The sequence below is a fragment of the Dicentrarchus labrax genome, unplaced genomic scaffold, assembly GCF_905237075.1.
Source record: "Dicentrarchus labrax unplaced genomic scaffold, dlabrax2021, whole genome shotgun sequence".
NCBI classification, from domain to species: Eukaryota; Metazoa; Chordata; class Actinopteri; family Moronidae; genus Dicentrarchus; species Dicentrarchus labrax.
This window is the reverse complement of record NW_026136719.1, coordinates 24,892,231-24,910,549: the sequence shown is the minus strand read 5'-3', so window position 1 is coordinate 24,910,549 and position 18,319 is coordinate 24,892,231. Positions and strand designations below refer to the sequence as shown.

The 18,319-nt window shown below is 39.9% G+C and overlaps 1 protein-coding gene across 1 annotated transcript; it reads left to right on the top strand.

The window, feature by feature from the left end:
• Positions 1-3,996: 3,996 nt before the first annotated feature.
• On the top strand, positions 3,997-17,688 carry LOC127351812 (ubiquitin-conjugating enzyme E2 Q2). Its single transcript, XM_051379758.1, has 13 exons — positions 3,997-4,704; positions 5,079-5,183; positions 6,568-6,690; positions 7,026-7,079; positions 7,489-7,629; positions 8,575-8,659; positions 10,070-10,130; positions 10,220-10,310; positions 10,405-10,463; positions 10,642-10,690; positions 10,812-10,907; positions 13,097-13,163; positions 14,442-17,688. The coding sequence occupies exons 1-13, from the start codon at positions 4,546-4,548 to the stop codon at positions 14,471-14,473; spliced, it is 1,122 nt and encodes a 373-aa protein (XP_051235718.1). The 5' UTR covers positions 3,997-4,545; the 3' UTR covers positions 14,474-17,688.
• Positions 17,689-18,319: the final 631 nt, after the last annotated feature.

Sequence of the window (18,319 nt, the reverse complement as noted above, 5' to 3'; positions counted from 1 at the left end):
GGCCCTGCTCTATGTGGTGAATCAGCAGTAGAGGCAGTTGAGGAATGGCTTCAGGTATCCAAAGCTAAACATCTAAACACTTCCAAATCCCTACAATACATTGGTTGGTTTAACACCACAGTGGCTCAAACACAGCTGGGATTTTCTTTAACACTTCTTCTCATTAACACTGCTAATAAAGACAGTTTTAGTGAACTAATGAGCTGAACACTCTTATGTGAAGTACTGCTCTTCACTTCTGTTGTACTATTAATTCTATGTAACTACAGTACATAGACAAGCCAAGCAGTTTATAGTTTAATTAGGAAAGTGCTACACACAACAATTTGTAAGAGAATATCTAAATGGGATGACAAAAATAAAGCGTGCCAGCGGTTGTGCATTGACATCTTATACTGAGGTTTAAGTTCAAGCTGAAAGAAGAAGGCATGTATAGCCTTCATGCTGCCCAGTTTGACTTAAGCTCTGGTGTTGTTCATAAAGAAATAATAAAAGCTCGTAAATGGTGGGAGATGATTTGCTCTTGCTGTCTGGGATGGAATGAGGAGACAAGGCAGGGTTTTAATTAACTTTTTCGTCTAGTGCAGATGAAGGGCAGAAGAGCAGGATAAATCACAGAGGACAACAGCAATCTGCCTCTTTATTAGTGCATACACAGGCACACTGTGACAAACTACATGTCAGCTGCTCAATCATAAAGCGAGGCTGAAAAGAGAATCAGGATTTAACAAAAGGCATTTGTTTTGGTTGGTTCTGATCCTTGGAAAGTTTGGACGTGACTTTGAGACATCCCTGAAGGAATTTGTTAAGCTAAAATATTTTAAAAATAAAAAGATTGAGATCTACAATCCATTTCTCAGATGTCCACCTTTTCGCTTGCATTTGCATGTACTCTTCATGAGTGAATACTGGGGGTGCAATCAGTAAGGGACCATATAAAATATATGAAAAAAAAAACAACATGAAATATGATAATGTTTTCCTTGCAAAAATATATATACGCATAGTATCTTACTCAAGAATTTCATTGACATGTCAAGACTGGACATATGCTGGTATAATTAATATGTCTAAATGTACAAAGTCTCTCAGTGGCTGTCAGTTGTGGGAAGATGCAACACGTTCAGCAAGGAGGGTTAATTGCTTTTTGCAGAATGTTATACAACCGCTGTCTTCCATAACATGACATTATACCATTAGAGGGCAAGTCCCTCAACACTGTCTCCCCGATAAGCAATCAATGCAGAGTAATGACACACCAACTAGAATGTATACTAATTGATTTAACCTGCAAGTGAAAAATCAACTTGGGTAACATAGGTCAGAATGAACCTGGCAGTTAAATGAAGTGAAGTGGGCAGGTGGAAGAGCGGAAAAAGCGGATGTGAAAGATTAAAAAAGCAGCCCGTAAAACACAACACTTAAAAAGAGACATTTCTCTTCACGATGATGATACTTAATGGTCAGGTCAGTCAGCTATATAATTAAACTTTGTAATATAAGGCATAAACAGACTCATATTATCTCACTAAGCTTATCATTACTTTCAGCTCTTGTGACGTCTTTGGTTGCTCATGCCTGATTTTTGCAACGCATTCAACCAGCCTTCTTAATATCTGGACGTAGGCTGTGCTATTATAATTTGAACAGGGGACTAAATAATATCCCTCCATAATTACTCAAACCTTTGTTACTTCCCCAGAATAAATTACTGTGATCATAGTCTGGCCAATACCCTGACGTCTGAATGTACAGGAATGCCCACGCACAGGCAGCCACCCACTAGCCCTCACTCATTAATTATAGACACCTAGGAAAAAAACCAAGAGCATGGTAAGAAAAAGAAGGTGCAATTGGTGTTCAGCACATCTACGCTTGTTGATTTTTACACCACCGCCTCCACTCTTCCACCCCACCCCAAAAGGAAAAATGAATTACAGTGTTTGCTAGACTGAAACCTTGACCTTTCCTCAGGAACTATTACATTAACAAACCTCTGACCTGCACTGCACACTCGGTGAGTTCAGGTAGATTGTTAGAGTCAACCACCGCCGCGCTTTTAGTTTATGGTCCTTTAAAATGCCAAATCAATATGTTGTTTCTCAACACTGAAACCTCAAACTGCAGCATAGCTCAAGAGCTGAAGGTACTGTTAACAACTTCAATATGGGTTACAGCTACATTTGAATTCCGCTGCTCTATCCAGTGGATGTCAGAGGTACGACTGGTCTGAGGTATAACATATGACTACATTAGACGTTAAGCAATGAACTTCTACCAGTAATGTTCGAGCAAGTTTCCTGTGTCCTCCGCTGTCTATCACAGAATACTAATTTGGAGAGGGCAAAATAAAAGAAAGGTTATCCCTGTTGAAAGGGAGACCTCATGATAGCATAATTAGAGGCGACAGCACAGCACTATTCTGGGCCAGTCAGCTACTCCCAAAACTCTCCTGATAACAGGCTCACTCACAAAGGGAATGGCTTTTAAAGTTTGCTTTTAAGGTTTGGTGTGCTCCCCGAAATCCACACTATCTGTCTAATTTAATTCAAAGACTAAAAGGACGGCTTCCTGAAGACTTTCTGCCATCTTCCTGGTATTGAGCCTGTCTGGCTCTCAACATGAAAGTGAAAATATTTCCAAGTTTAGATTTTTTGAGAGATATCGATCCAATTATAGACTGCAAATGCAAATAATCTTGACATGTTTGCCATTTGTTCAACCATAAAAATAATGGCAACATTTGCAAGAAACACATAAACCATATAGATATTCATGTAGCCTGAAAAAGTAACCACCACTTAGAAGAGAGTAGGACCAACACCAGAGTGTTTTAATAAGGTTGCCCTACTCTAACCCTAACCATAGTGTTCAAATCTTGGGCCAACACTACCCCCTAGTGGGCACCAGGTCCTACTACAGACATGATTTGATACAAAAGTACACTGTTAATGGCTTTTATTGGGGATAGACCCAGAGAGCATGTGGACTGCATGTTATTTTCAAGGACCCTTGTGGGCAGAGTGAATTTTTTTTTTACAACCCAGTATGCATCAGGTAGTGGAAAAATAACACTTGGGCTGAGCAGCCATTAAAATTCTACAAATTATCTACAAATGGTGATCTATCCTGGTTAGAGAGACAAAACACCAGGACAAACATACATGGCGGATTTTGAATATGATTAGTAATTGGCTTCTATTAATAAAAGAACAACATGTGCTTACTATAGTAACAAGCAAGCTAACACAAGTAGTTATTAATTAAATTTACTTTCTATCACCCCTATTTATCACTCCTTGACTGTTGTGTAGCTGGCCATCCTTCATTATGATCCCCATTTTCCTTGCTCATGTCTATATGTTGTATTTGTAGATATAAACATACAGATGACAGATCAACCTTCACATATATTAAGTATAGTCACTGCTGCACACGTTCTTCTTTTTTTTCTTCTGTTAAGTCCAAGTAGCCAATTGAAAAGTATGTATCCCTAAACTAATGTACTGAAGTGAAAATAATATATAATGTACTCAAACAAAGCCTAGGTAAGCAATTTACATAACAACAGCCTTTTTCTTTTCTTTTCTTTTCTTTTTTACATTTTTAAACACAAAATGTAAATGCTTGTGTTTGATGATGTTGCTGGTATTATTAAACTCCAGTGCCGAGTCATAATTCCAAGTAAGCCTCAGTAAGACTGACACTGCATAAAATATAATTTCGATGACAGATTAGTCTAAATCATTTCTTCATTTGTGGTACCAAAGAAAAATAATTCACTAGAATTAAAGGCCAATTTGAGTTCTGTGCACCCGTTTAACTCAGTAGTATGTATTATATAAAGCAGGGAAATTGTTCTTTCTTTCTTACAAACAAAATAAAATCACAATACGGCCATCTAAATAATCCACTGCTGTAAACTTTCCTTTATTTTCTTACCCTCAAATAAATTAAGGACGCGCTGAATGCTGGGATTCTGCGGGAACGGGGAGATTGCTGAACGCCATCTTTAAACCCCACAAGAGGCCAGCTACAGTTGTACACCGGGATGAAAAACACCGTCCCTTCAGCGGGATATAAGTTCACATCGCCGAGATGGTATGATTGTTACCCGGTTAAGGACGCAGTAAGGAACTGTCCGATGGGACTGTGAGGAAACGGTCACGGGACATCGCGACAGCCTTAAACTGTTGTTATCAGAGGCAGACAACAACAATAGACGGAAAGACAACAACAACGGACTAGCTCGCTAACTCGCTGGCTAGCATCTTGCCAAGCGCTGCGCTGTTTTCGAGTGCTAACTGAAAGCTAGCTAACGTTAGCTACTTCATTAGCAAATCTGTCCGATTGCGGTGAAATTTGAGCGGACGCTGCTTATAGCTGGCGCTGGGTATCCAGCCACATCTACCGGGACAGTCCGTCATCTCTTTGCCACTTTTTAAACCAATTTCGTGCTGGAATTTGCGTTGTGGCATTAGCTAGCTAAAAGCTAAGTCCCGACTTCTCCCCCTCCCCAGCGGCCCAGCCGGAGATGCGTGGAAGATGTCGGTGTCGGGGCTGAAGGCCGAACTGAAGTTTTTGGAGTCAATTTTTGATCCAAACCACGAACGCTTCAGGATCATTGACTGGAAGCCTGACGAGCTGAGCTGCCAGTTTAATGTAACTGGGGAAAAGCTGTTAATTATCCACTGTAACATCACGGTAAGGGGACAGAAACACAAGTGCCGGGATTTATACACTTCCCTTGTTGGTCGTTAGCGAGCTAAAGTTAGCTGGTTAACTTGCTAGCCAGGTAGCAGGCTACCCTCACAGCTGTACAGTCTGGTGCTATGCGGGACAGCTTTTGCGTAGTTTCATAAGCCAAAGTCAGTGGGAGCTACGCAGTGATGGTAGTGGGTTTGTTGGTCTGACATTTCGACATTAACAGTGTTGATAAGCAACCCTAGCTGTTAGCTAACGTTGCACCCTGAATGCTAATATGTCGTCAATCCTGATTTTACGTCATTTACTGACTTTGTGTAACTTAGGTCAAATGTGTTGATTTAACTGTTTTTGTTGTCCTCCACTGTCTTTAGGAATCTTATCCATCTACGCCGCCAATATGGTTTGTGGACTCTGATGACCCGAGCTTGGCGCAAGTTTTGGAGAGGTTGGAGGATGTGAGAAAAGGCAGCACCCTGGTACTTCTCCTAACTCGCTTACTTCACATTGTGTCACTGGGGAAAACCTGACGACTTCTTTACACTGCACAACCTGCTGACAATTGTATTATTTAGAGTGAAGGTTAACCTTAAAACGTCGCCCATCGAAGCGTAACGTTAGGTTTTCTGGAGCTCACTACAAGACGGAGATTCTCCTGTTATGCAGCTGTCAAGTTAATAAAAATGAGCTGTGAGTAGATGATTTTGGCTGAACAAGTGTTGACCAGGCTGCCACTCAGCAGGAGCATTTTCTTTGCATTATTGTGACATAATGCCAGCCTGCTGTGGTGAGCTATTGTGGTGCAAAGTAATCTTATGGTGCTCCTCCTTTTTATTTTGGACTTTGATTTCTTTTGTCAGATATTCTATAAATGGGTTAAATACTAAGTTCACTTTTAAACTACATTTCATAAAGTTTTTGTCATTCAATATTCTTTGCAACATTATTCCAAGCTTTTTCTTGTGTTGTAAATAGTAAAACACCATTTTAGTGTTAAATGGGCTTTCAAGCATAAACAGCTTGCATGTGCTGCATAAATGTGTGACAGGTTTTCAGCAGACCAAATGCTCAGGTCATTAGATCATCACAACAAACTAAGAGGTCACAATGTCTGTGACTGGCAGATTCTTACGTAATCCTATGTGTGGTGTGACATCCTGAGCTTAGTTAGCCTACTTATTCACACTGCTCTGTTTGTAGGACACAAAATATGCTTTTTATAGAAGTACTGTCAGCTTTCTTGGACAGAAGATTTATTTTTTGTTTGCCGTTTGCACCATAACTTAGTCTACATTCAGATAAAGAAAACATTGTTAATGTTGTAGGTTAGGTACAGGACAACCCTTGTCTTCCTGAGGATAGATAAGATCAATCTGTTTTCTTACTGTTGCACAGATGTTTCAGCGGTACCCTATATTTGAATTGCACCACATTTGCAAAGGCAGAAGCAGAACACATTAGCGGGTGGCAGCTTAATGACTTTGTCGCCTAACTCTTTTTGTACAAACAGTGTCAGTTTTCATGCAATCATTTGCGGTGCTGCTATAAGTGCTTTATGTTTAATTCTTAGTTTGAAGTCACATGTATTGAAAGATTTCTGGCTACACTTATAGATTTTACTCCACAGTTGAAGCTTCAATGCATACTGCTTGGTGAAAGATGTAACTCGTTTTTCATTCAGGAACCTGTAATATGTAAAAAATCATATTTTTACTATGTCCACTTGCATAATCTGCTATTGTTCATGTCTTTGATAGTGTTCCTGCCATGTCTTGCATCCACATAGCTGTGTAGCTGCATTTGCAGTATGTAATCGTTTTTCCAACTCTGTATCCCCTTTTTATTTGCTTTTGTCTTTCCTAGCTTTTGCAGCAGTTGAAGAAACTCATTTGTGACCTTTGTCGGCTGTACAACCTTCCCCAACATCCAGATGTGGAGATGCTGGACCAGCCCCTGCCTGCAGGCCCTGTGGGACAAGACCGAAAGGCAAGGCTGCCTAGTTAGCTCTTGTCAAATACCTCCCTGTGGCAATCTAGCACACTATTTGATTACTTTGATTAGGAATATGCTATGCATATTTAAATTAGGATGTTTAATTATGTCCTTCCAAACCACTTTTTCTCAGTAATGAAATAGCAGCCTTCATTACAGAGGACCTGGGTAATTTGTATGAAATTGTTCTCCAAGCTTATCAATAGCCTAATACTGTGGTTATGCTCAGTAAAAGGTGGTCTTATGTAAAATAAAAAGACAGCAAGTCTCTTTCAGACCACTTTATTCAGCTTAACTTGATGCCTTGTTTGGTGTGTGTGTGTGTGTAGCATGGGACAGAAGAGGTCACATCTGAAGAAGAGGAGGAGGAGGAGATGGGAGAGGTAAGTTATCATCTTTGGTCTAAATACCTAATGTGCTAGATGCTCAATAATCAAACACTTATGTATTTTCCTCCCATCTTAGTCACACATCATCAGAGAGGAATGTTTCGGCTGTTGGTATTGCATGCCAGTATGATGTGTTTTGGGAAAGCTTATTGTTGAATAAAAATGCCAGTATTACTTATGATTACACATACATGATGATTATTGTCTTTAAGTTTTAATTGATTATATTTGATTGGATATTGACATTGTTAATGTTTTCTTTGTTACAATGTTATTCTAGTGAATGAGGACATTTAAAATCTTTTGACTGGGCTTTGATCCTCGAGCTGTTTTTGATTTTGATTTTCTATGTATTACTGGTGAACCAGAATTTATGTCTAAAATATCAAACCTGAACCAACAGGACATAGAAGATCTGGACCACTATGACATGAAAGAGGAGGAGCCCGTGGATGGTAAGAAATCCGAGGATGACGGCATTGAGAAGGAGAATCTGGCCATCCTGGAGAAGATCCGAAAGAACCAGAGGCAGGACCACTTGAATGTAAGTACATATGTTATGAGGAGCTAAGGGGCTTATTGTTAACACATTTTATCTTGGCAGTCCCTCCAGGAAGTTTTGATGTTGCGATTGCAAAGGATTAACAGAAATGAAGCAAATCCCAGCAAATTCTGCGCAACCTTGAAATGTTTTCAAATAACCTCAACTTTTCTATAAATTTGATTTTTGTTTCCTGTGACGTTCACCAGTCATAGCAGTCCCCTGCACAAAACGTTAGCCGTACATCACCAAACTACTAGTGATTTTATTATAACTGGATATGGCACCTTCAATTTCTAATGAATTATAAAAAAAATGACAACTATTTCTGCAATTTTAATGTCTAAAAACAAAAAAACATTGCAACAATCTCCAAAAAGCCAGCGAAATCCTGGAGGGACTGTCAAGGGCTTGAGTTCGTACCTTGGGAGTGCTCCTTTTGCTCAGTAGTGACTACTTTTGTGAAAGACAAATGGGGAGAAGTTTTGAAAAAGAAAATTGAGATATTTCTTCCATATATCTGACGGTAGGCAGTGTGCTCCCATATACAGCTCATATTCAGGTTTCTCTTAGCGTCCGCCCCTGTAGGGCACAAACTCGCGTAAAGATTTGTTTTTCTTCTGGGAAGGGCTGTCAGCTTGTCCGTCATCCAGTTTAATGGCTCAGCTGTGCAGGTGTCTTGGTATCTAAAATGTGTCGAGAATACGGTTATATCCGAACTATGGAGCCAATTCTTTTCATGCACTTGAAATTTTTAAAAATAATTTGACGATCAGTGAATCATTCTCTTGGGGGTGCACTGATATAAATATGGGCGTCTAGTAGAATAAAGCTTTCTCTTTTATGTTGGCTCGTGTTCAGTACAGATGACAGGTTAACCCTCACAGTGAATTGAAACCACTGTGTTCGTTGTCTTTATTGTTAAAGTTGTGGTTTTGTATTTTGCAGGGAGCTGTGTCTGGTTCAGTGCAAGCCTCTGACCGCCTGATGAAGGAGCTTAGAGAGATCTACAGGTCTCAGAGTTACAAGACAGGTATGCACACTGCTCAAATGTCTGCTCTTTGTTGCAGAGCTGAGTGAAAAGAGGACTAAAAATAACTCAGAAACTAGCACATGTACCTACAAATCCTCATACACAATAATCATCATTTCTATGCTCTTTTAAGTGATTGATGAGTATTGGTGAACATCAAGCACTGCAATGATGTTTACATGATCAGATATAAACAGTTGAGTGAGTTCAGATATGCAGAATTCAAAAACTATACACTATTTAAAAAAAAAGGTCAGCTCCACCCTCATGTGGGTGTAGTGGTTGTACTTTAGGTCACTACACCTTTAACTGTTATCTGCAAATGTCTCTCTTGTAGGGCCGTCCCCAGCTAAAGCTTTTCCTTGTCAACTGGTTGTCGGCAAGGAACTATTCAAATGCATATATTTTAACAGCCGCTTGCTAACGGAAAAGGCAGTAAGGATTCTGAATGTGAACAGCCAGCAAGGAGATTGAACATTTAGTCAATTTATTTCAGCATTGTATAACATCACACAAGTATCGTTGTTCACACGGAATAAATAACTGAAATAACTTCACAAAGACAAGTACTCGCAAACAATAATACAATAGATGATATATAATGTTAATTACAAATTAACTCCATCCAAATTCAGTCCTCTCCTGGCCCTGTCTGAACCCACCATGTCTAATTCTGGTCAGAGCAACTGTAAATCACCTGGCCTTCAATGGTGTGGGAGTTAGTGTTTGGTCCGACCCATAGTCACTGGGAGGCTGTGCTCCTCTTCACAACGACTTACCTGTAACCCCTCAAAACCTCCTGTACCTGTTGCAGATTTAAAGCACACTGGTGTTTCTGTGGACAGAATTCATTCATATGTTAACAAGGCTTTTATTTTATGGTATTTTATCAAAGGCAAACTCAGTATAGAAAGATGGGGCTGGCAGCAGCAGCAGCAGCCATGCAGCTGACACACTGTCGGTGTAAACACCGCGCGTGTGCCAGACGCAGCTGTTCAGTGCCATAGCCGCCATGCGCTGCTCAGGTAGGCAGTGTGAACCAAGTGTAACAGTTTACTCAACTGTAAAGGGACAGCCCTAATCTCTTGCATGCTTTAGTAATGGCTGTTGGCTCACTGACATGCTTTCTACAGCAGTTTAACAAAGAAAAAATGGTATTCTTAGTAAAAATTAAGCACAAACCAAATTTGGTTTTACTTGAACAGCAACCTAGTTTTAAGCCTTTTTATTTTGTACAAGCTCCTCACTTTTTGAACGAGGCTTCAAATAATTGTTGCAGAATTAGCTGACAGAATGACAGTGGAGGTAGTAGTTACAATACTTTTTTTGCTTTCTCTCATTGCATAACCTTTTACTTTATAGAATGAAAATATTATGTCAGAGGAGATATTTAATTAATTTTTTTCGCAGGCATCTACTCAGTCGAGCTTGTCAATGACAGCCTGTATGAGTGGCACGTCAAACTAAGGACGTAAGTAACTTTAAATCTTGTGTCACATTATTTTCTTTTCTCTATGTTAACATGAACGCAGACTGATAGCATCATTTTATAATCCACAGGGTCGATCCAGATAGCCCTTTGCACAGTGATTTACAAGTCCTAAAGGAAAAGGAAGGAATGGATTACATTTTACTAAACTTCTCATATAAAGTGAGTAAAATTGGCTCTGAATTAATGAAAATGAAACACATTTAGGAGTCTTTGAAGCCTGTAAATGAATAGTTTTTGCTGGTCGTCTCTACAGGATAATTTCCCCTTTGATCCACCGTTTGTCCGGGTGGTGTCTCCTGTGCTTTCTGGAGGGTGAGTTATTTAGCTGGTTTAAACAGCTTTATACCATTGCTATTACCATTTTCAATTTGAAGCCAAGTTAGTGAACAAACTGTTGTATTAAAAAGGGTATTTTTCTTTTGGAACAAGACTTCCTTGTGTTGTGCTGACACCCCTTTCTCTGATAATTTTCTTTCTGTCCTTGCTTTAGTTATGTTCTTGGAGGAGGTGCCCTGTGCATGGAACTACTCACCAAACAGGTATGTCATGAGCCTTGAATAAATGTGGATTTGTGCTGCATAATATTAAATATTACCTTAAATTGTATTTGCATCTGTTTTTAAACCCTACTCTTATTGACACTGGGGTTTCTGATTGCAGGGCTGGAGCAGTGCCTATTCCATTGAGTCTGTCATCATGCAGATCAATGCCACTTTAGTCAAAGGAAAAGCCAGAGTGCAGTTTGGAGCCAATAAAGTAAGTGTGGAAGCACTAGAGGTTTCATTTCGAGTCAGGAAATGATAATGTTGAGCTCACATAATGAATGATGTGAACCCCGATGACACAGAGGCCTGGTTCCCTGGCTTTTAACAGTGGCCTGTTGTGCTGTGTGAGAATCTCCTGTTTCTGTAGCCAAAGCTACGTGGTATTTCTTTAATATAGTCGCAGTGGGGTGGGAGGTGCAATGTGTCACCACTGGGAAGGCCAGCACACTCAAGATGCTTATCTGCTATGCTGAAGTTTGAATTTGCTGTCACTTTGTACTTGCTTTGTTCTTTTTGATGACACCTAGTCTGGTTCCAGGCTTCTCTGAGTTTGACAAGTTAAGCACCAAGAAAACAGATATTTATAAGGCTGTCTCAGAACCTTAGTCTTGTACATGCAAGTCCCATTTTGGCATGTAATATGTTTTGGTGTTTGATGTTTGTCACTTTCTTGGTTTTATGTGTTTGGCTTCCATCCTTTCTGTTTATTCTGTACATTTGAACCTCTGTATCCTTTCAGTATAAAAAGTAATTTAATCACCTGAATTGTAAGGGGCTCTGACAACCACTATTATTTTTTTTATTTGGAGAACCATGGGCTAATGGATCATAACTCTTTTTAGGCTCTTATTGCCTATTGTTAATATTATAATGAACATGCGCTTATTTGTCAACCATTATATCTTAAAATTGGACAGTTTTCTCTCGAGGCAGGCTTAAAAGGAGCAAGGTGTCTGTGTGGTGCTAGGTGTGAAAGACTCTTCCGAGTCTGTGTTTCTAAGGAATGTATGAAATGTGCAAATACCACTTTGAGATTTACACAGTGGCCTGGGATAAACCGGTTTGTTTGCTGCCTGTGTGACTAGGTCAACACATGTTAGACAGCCGGGTGTTGTGACCTGTCTTACCAGGGTTAAGCACTTAATCTGAAAGCATTTCACTTTAGTTTGAAAAGGTGAACAGGTGGTTTCTTAAAAATTATTACTATAGGCTCACAGTGTCGCAGCCTACGTGGAGAAAGCAGCACATATGCAGAGCAGCTTCAGTCTTCCTCTAAACAGGGTGCGTTCAGGCGCAGTATTGGGTTTAGGTCTGGTCACCTGATTTTCTTTTTTTTGCAGCCCTTAAAGCCCAACACACAATCACTGAAGCTAGTCGTGTAAAACAGAAGAAAATTGACTTGATGCAAAAAAAGCAGGCTTCGGTTTGCAGTTTTGTGCGAATAATGTGGGTGGGGAACAAGCCAATATGTGGGCTGTGTGAAGAAGACTGCATTTATTCAAAATAGAAGCGCATTTGTTTCAGATGCATGTGAAGATGACTGAAAAACGTGACTGAACACCTCCTGTGTAGACAATCTTTTACTGTAGACATTGTCTGAAACTTCCCTCTAGGTCATAAATGACGTTTTATTTGGTTAATTAAAGCTGCTTTCACAAAGAGATTTTAGGCAGGTCTGTAGTAATAACTAATAAGACCGTAGAATGAGATGGATAAGAAGATAAAGCAATTGTAAGAGACCACAGTAACACCTTGAACGTATACGAGGGCATTGTGAGTCATTTGTGTTTACCTAAGGAACTATCCTGCGCCTCACTGACGAGTTAGCAGTACTGAGTCCTGCCACAATATAGGTCTGTAGGTTGAGATTGGATTTTAGTTGGTACATTTTCTTGTTTCATTGTTGAACTGTTCGCTCAATCTTCTCTGTAGAGTATCCTTCTAGCTGTTGAATTCTTGCAGAAGGCAAACTGTCTTTTGCTGGAATGAGAGATTTGAGCAGTGATTAGTTTGAAAAGCTCTTGATTTAACATCATTTATGGCTAATGAGTTCTAGCTAACATAGTGAAGAACTAGACAGCATGGATGAATTTAGATGACACACTACAGCTTTGATCAAACTACATGTCAGACTTCAGACAAAATCCATGTGTGTGTGTGTGTGTGTGAAAGCAGTCTGGTATGAATGGTCAAACAAGGTGAGAATATGTGTTTGTTATTCCACGCATTGTGTTTTGTTCTTGAAATTGGAGATGGCAAGAAGTTTCTTTTTTTTTTTTTTTTTTTTTTTTTTTTTTCTGCTTGTAGAAAACAGCTGTCATTGCTGTTTCCTATTCTGTACTGTCATCATAAACCCAGTGCACACTCTAAGGTTGACTTCATTTTCATCTTTTAATGCAGAACCAGTACAATCTTGCCAGAGCACAGCAGTCCTACAAATCCCTGGTTCAGATCCATGAAAAGAATGGTGAGTGTTTTTGTCTCCAGTTTCATATTGACTGAATTACTGACCTTGTTTACTGAAACCAAATCCCTCCCATGCATCAAAGCTGAGCAAAATTAGTGCTTCTACTGTTGTGTCTGTTCCAAACATGGACAACATTTACATGCATGTAGCCCACATTTTTACACTCAATTTGTGTGACTGGTGTAGTGCTTTTTGGCATGTATACTTATAATATAATACACATACAAAGTGTAAGTACAAAATGTTTGTGATTCAATGCCATTCATTCACTCTAGATTCTTAAACAATAACCGTATCACTTTGGCTTCGCTGTCACCGTGACGCTGTTAAAATCTGTTACTGACAGCACTATTTAATGTCCCACATTTACCAGTAGGTCTACTTGAGGTCAAAGATCTTACTGACCTTGTAAGTTAACAAGAGTAAACACACAGGATTGTTCTGAGCCTTGAGATTATAACGTGAAGAAAGAAGTTAGCAATATTAACTACGTATAAACTGTATAAACGTGACAGTAAATGTCTGCTAATATGAACTAAACTGCATAATGAGAGAGAAAAGAACTTTAACAACTGGTATTATTTAGTTCTGGGATTATTTAAATACATAATTATAGATTCATAGTAAATTGCTTTATAGAAGCTTAATGGATGTCAGAAATTACTGCCATTAAAAAGTGTTGCTTACAGTGTCAGAAGTAGTGCTGGTACTGTCTATTATGAAAGACAAATTACCAAACAAATCCAATGAATATGCAGTTTTAACATAAAGGTGACAATAGAATCAACAAGATCAACATTCACATTTAAAAGTTAATTTTATTGGAGAAATGGCAGTGGTAAGTAACTGGTTCAAAGATGACCATTAATGCAAATTTATCTTGTTGTCCTTGACCTCTGTGAAAACAGCACACTGCATTTCAAAACCAGACACGCAAGTAGAAATATGTAAATGACCTTTACTCTGTCAGGCTACATTGAGCTATATTTAATTGTTGTAGAATATAAAAGTTGGGAGCTGAAAGCCTAGCTGAACCTCTTTGAAATTCTGAGCCATACGTGCCCCTGAGTCTAACCACTGGACACTTTCTGCCTGGTGTTTTGGTTTCAGCACTAACAAGACATGGTTGGAAAAGCAGGTACAAGCCAGTGAGGCAGAGAACAGTGCACATGTAAAAATCATGTGCTTGTAACTTTTATATTATTGGTTTTAGCTACTGTAGATTATTTATGTTGACTGTTTAGTCATTCTTTGTTGTTTTGTTTTTGTCTTTTCCAGGCTGGTACACACCCCCTAAGGAAGACGGCTAAAACACTCTTGCCTTTCCTGCAATGGGACCACATGTCTTCGACTTTCTTTCCCCCATTTGCGACCAATTTCTCTTTTTTTTTTTTTTTATCCTGCAAACCATTTTGTTCTCTACATGAGAGTTTGAACTCCAAACCAAATTCCTCATTCAGTGACATCGCAGATACTAGCACACCCAGACACACATGCCCCCACCTGAAATGTACATCCAAGCTCATCAGCTACTCAGCTAAGAGTGTCCTCTCTTCAGATATTTATCTCTCTGTACATCTGTTATCTTATACAATCTAATTTTTCCATTGCGACATTCATCCCGTACTCCAGGAAAATGGCGGACTAAATATTGCGTAGTCACCCTTTGGTTTTGGCGTTGGGCATGCCAAGGTTACTTGCTGGCTGTGAGTTGAAAGGTGCGGCATGGCTTTATCCAGCAGTCTGACGCTCCAGTCGCCGGACACTGCCTCTCTGGCCACAGACAGGATCTGAGAGTGGCATATGACATTCCCTGATACAATACAGTGGTGGCTGGGAAGGACATTTAAATGCTGGTGGTGGGAAGAACCACTGCCTTTTCTCTCCATGGACGGCCTGTGTAATATTGTGCTCATGTATTATCTTTGTAATGCCAAGATCCCTCCTCTGGAATAACATGCTTCTGAGGCTAGCTTGCTTTCAAACCTCTTTATCTTTTAAAGCTTGAAGCCCTGAGGTGGGGAGGAAGAGACTTGTGCAGCCTGGGGTGGGACAGCACATAATAAAGAACAGCGTTCCGCTGAGCTCCAAAAGTTGGAGACCACTGTCGTCATCATCAATAACCAGCAACTGGACAACTCCCTGCAGGAGAGGTTTGGTGTGTGGCTAGGCTGGCAACACAAGAAACATGACCAGGCAAAGCAGGGGCGTGTTTGGATTTGATCACACTGTAATGTAGTTGATTTTAACTCCACGTGTAAACATGTAAATTTGTATTTCTGCAAAAGGATTTAATTGTTTATAATGTAACCTTGTCTGGGTCTTTGGCTGGGCAGAGACTGTATTACTATATACCCTTGACTATTAACAGCAGGGGCACTGCAAGACCCATTTAGAATAAGAAAAAGTTGCTTCATGGATACTCTTGCAGAAGGAAACAAAAGTACGCCATGTTCTTATGTAAGCTTAAAGACTACTGCGGTTTTGTTCTTTTTTTTTTTTTTATATTGATTTGTAATCCTCATGTTATTGGCAACATTGACAGTACCATTCCCCTTATTTGATGGCACCTCTTAATTACAATGGCCGTAACAATAATGGCATAGACACAGCTGTTTTCTGGCATTCCAGAGGTTTGGCTTTTCATATCTAATCACTCAAACCGGACGAACCTCAGTAAGACTATGCAGTGAAGACACAGTCTTGTGGAGTTTTGTTGTGCTGAAGAAAATTAGTCTTAACAGTGTAGTCACCTGCTTAGTTCTTGTAGCCGGTTCACATCCTGAGCACTTTGCCAATCTTGCAGTCATAACAGTCTGGGGGGGGGGGGACCTTTATCTGCTGACTTTTCCTTGACCTCATGGCTGGCTTTGAACTGCAGCCAGAGTTTCAAATTCACAGCAATAGTCTTGACCATATACCTTCTGGCTTCACACCTGGGAAGATCGACTGGAGTCTGTTCCGTTTCCTGAATATTTGCGTAGGTTTGATAAATATTTGTTCAGATTTGCCACAGGAAGGACCCAGCTCTTCCCATTACCACCTCTCTGGTTACTATTCATAACCACTCTCGGCACTGCTGTACCCCTCAGTGTGCTGGGTCTTTGATGTAATGTGAATAATATGCAGAAAACTGTGTGGAGCATTCCAATTAATGCAGTTACACGTTTGTTGTGGGTGTTCTATTGTGTGGTTACTTGCATTGTTTTAAGTATATTGTCCTGAAAAACCAGCATAGAAAGCTTAGTTATGCTAACTCATACAGACATTCCTCGTTTTTGAGTTGATTTACAATTTTCTCACGGATGTTAACCTCAGTCACAACACGAACATCTTCAAAAACCGGTAGATGGGTACAAACAAACCGCTTTTCATGCTCGGCACACGTCTGACATTGGATTAGACTTGCAGGGTATGTAACTAGTGTCACTCTCCTTTCTTGTCTCACCGCAAGCAAGATCTCAACATGACTATGGATCATTGGCATGGTTGTTAGCTGTTGTGCCATTGGTAACGTACTAATCACTTCATTCTGGTCACATTGTCGAACCCACCCCTGCATTCTCTGGAGAAGCAAACTCAGGAATACATACTGCACACTCGACTTAGCAAAGGATTGCTTCAGAATATCGTCACAAAATGCAAGATTGAATGTGTCAATCTTTTTTTGGGTCATTTTAAAAACGACGTCCCTGTTTTACCAGTAGGCATCGCAGTGTGTTTTGCTGTCGACTTGCACACACTTAGAATTTGTGAATGTTGAGGTTGATAAATTAATTAATTACTAAGCAAGTTTTTTTTGGAATGATCAGATATGTGGAGCAAGGATTTGCTCCCACCCTCGCGTTATCTTGCGCTCGCTGAGGGGTTCAGAATACGTCTGCCCTGTGTCTTTGATATTGCTGTATTTTGCATGTCAATATATCAATGGGTGTTTTTCCCCCAAGCTACTGAAGGGAAAGAGCGGTTGGGTAGAGTGGTTAATAAGAATAGATGTATCAGTTTTTCATGAATTGTTTACTTAACTTCCTGCATCAGTGCACAGAATAATTTCTCTGTGTTCCACTTATTGAACCAGGTCAGTAACTATCTGAGACACATAGACTTATTCTACCTGCTTGGATTACCTTTTTTAAAAATGCCAGGATGCCCAACAAAAGTAGCAGTTCAGATTTGTGTGCCATCAGAACAATTGTAAGCCCGCATCTTTAACCTGACCTTTGGAATAATGGTGTGCTCAAGTCTGTTGTGCACTGAATACAGCTTCTCTCCCACCTACTCAATGTTGTCTGACTAACACAAACCTCTGCTTTGGCGAGCGACATATTGGGTCTGAGGTCTGAATTAGCCTGATTATGGGTTCTTTACCTTGCTTCATTAACTGCAGTGGCCGGGTTATAAAGTTATGCACTGTTAGCATGCTTTGGTTTGGTTTCATTTTTTTTCCATTGCAAGGGTGATTTTGACCATGTAAAATAATTTGTAAACTTGCATCAAGTTTATGAATAAAGAATTTTATGAAATATCTCTTGATTCTGTTCTAATGAAAAATGCTCATCAGTAGTACATTTGAAACCATTTGTTTCCTGGAAGAGTAATCTATTAAATCTTCTCTTTTCTCAACTGAAAATGTATGACCCCTGAAGAGGAAATGTTAAAAGTATTGATTAGCTAACTGATTCTGGCACTAAAACTCAAATACGGCATACTGGACCTTTTGGCTACCGGGAAATGCCTCATGCATGCTTTACATTAACTTCATTTGACACTTGTCCAAAGCAACTTTTCCTCCCACATGGGGAGCAACTAGAGGTTTTGGTATCTTGCTCAGGGACACATCAGCATGTGGGCAGGAAGCGCCTGGGATTTAACCACCAGTCTACAATTAATGTACGGAGCTTGATATGGACCAGGTAATGTTTTTCTTGAGATTTCCAGCAGATGGTGTTCTTTACCAAAAGATTCAGATGTGGGTTTTTGTCCAGCGCTGCCATTAACATACAGGGGAACAACTGCTCTTGCCCCCTTTTCCCCAGGAACTGAGCTAGTGCACTTGAGGCAGCGCCCCTCTGTTGTCTGACAAGGTTAATCAGGGTCAGTCAGGGTCTGACATGCATTACTTGTTAACTTAGTATGATCACTGAAAAAAAGCACAG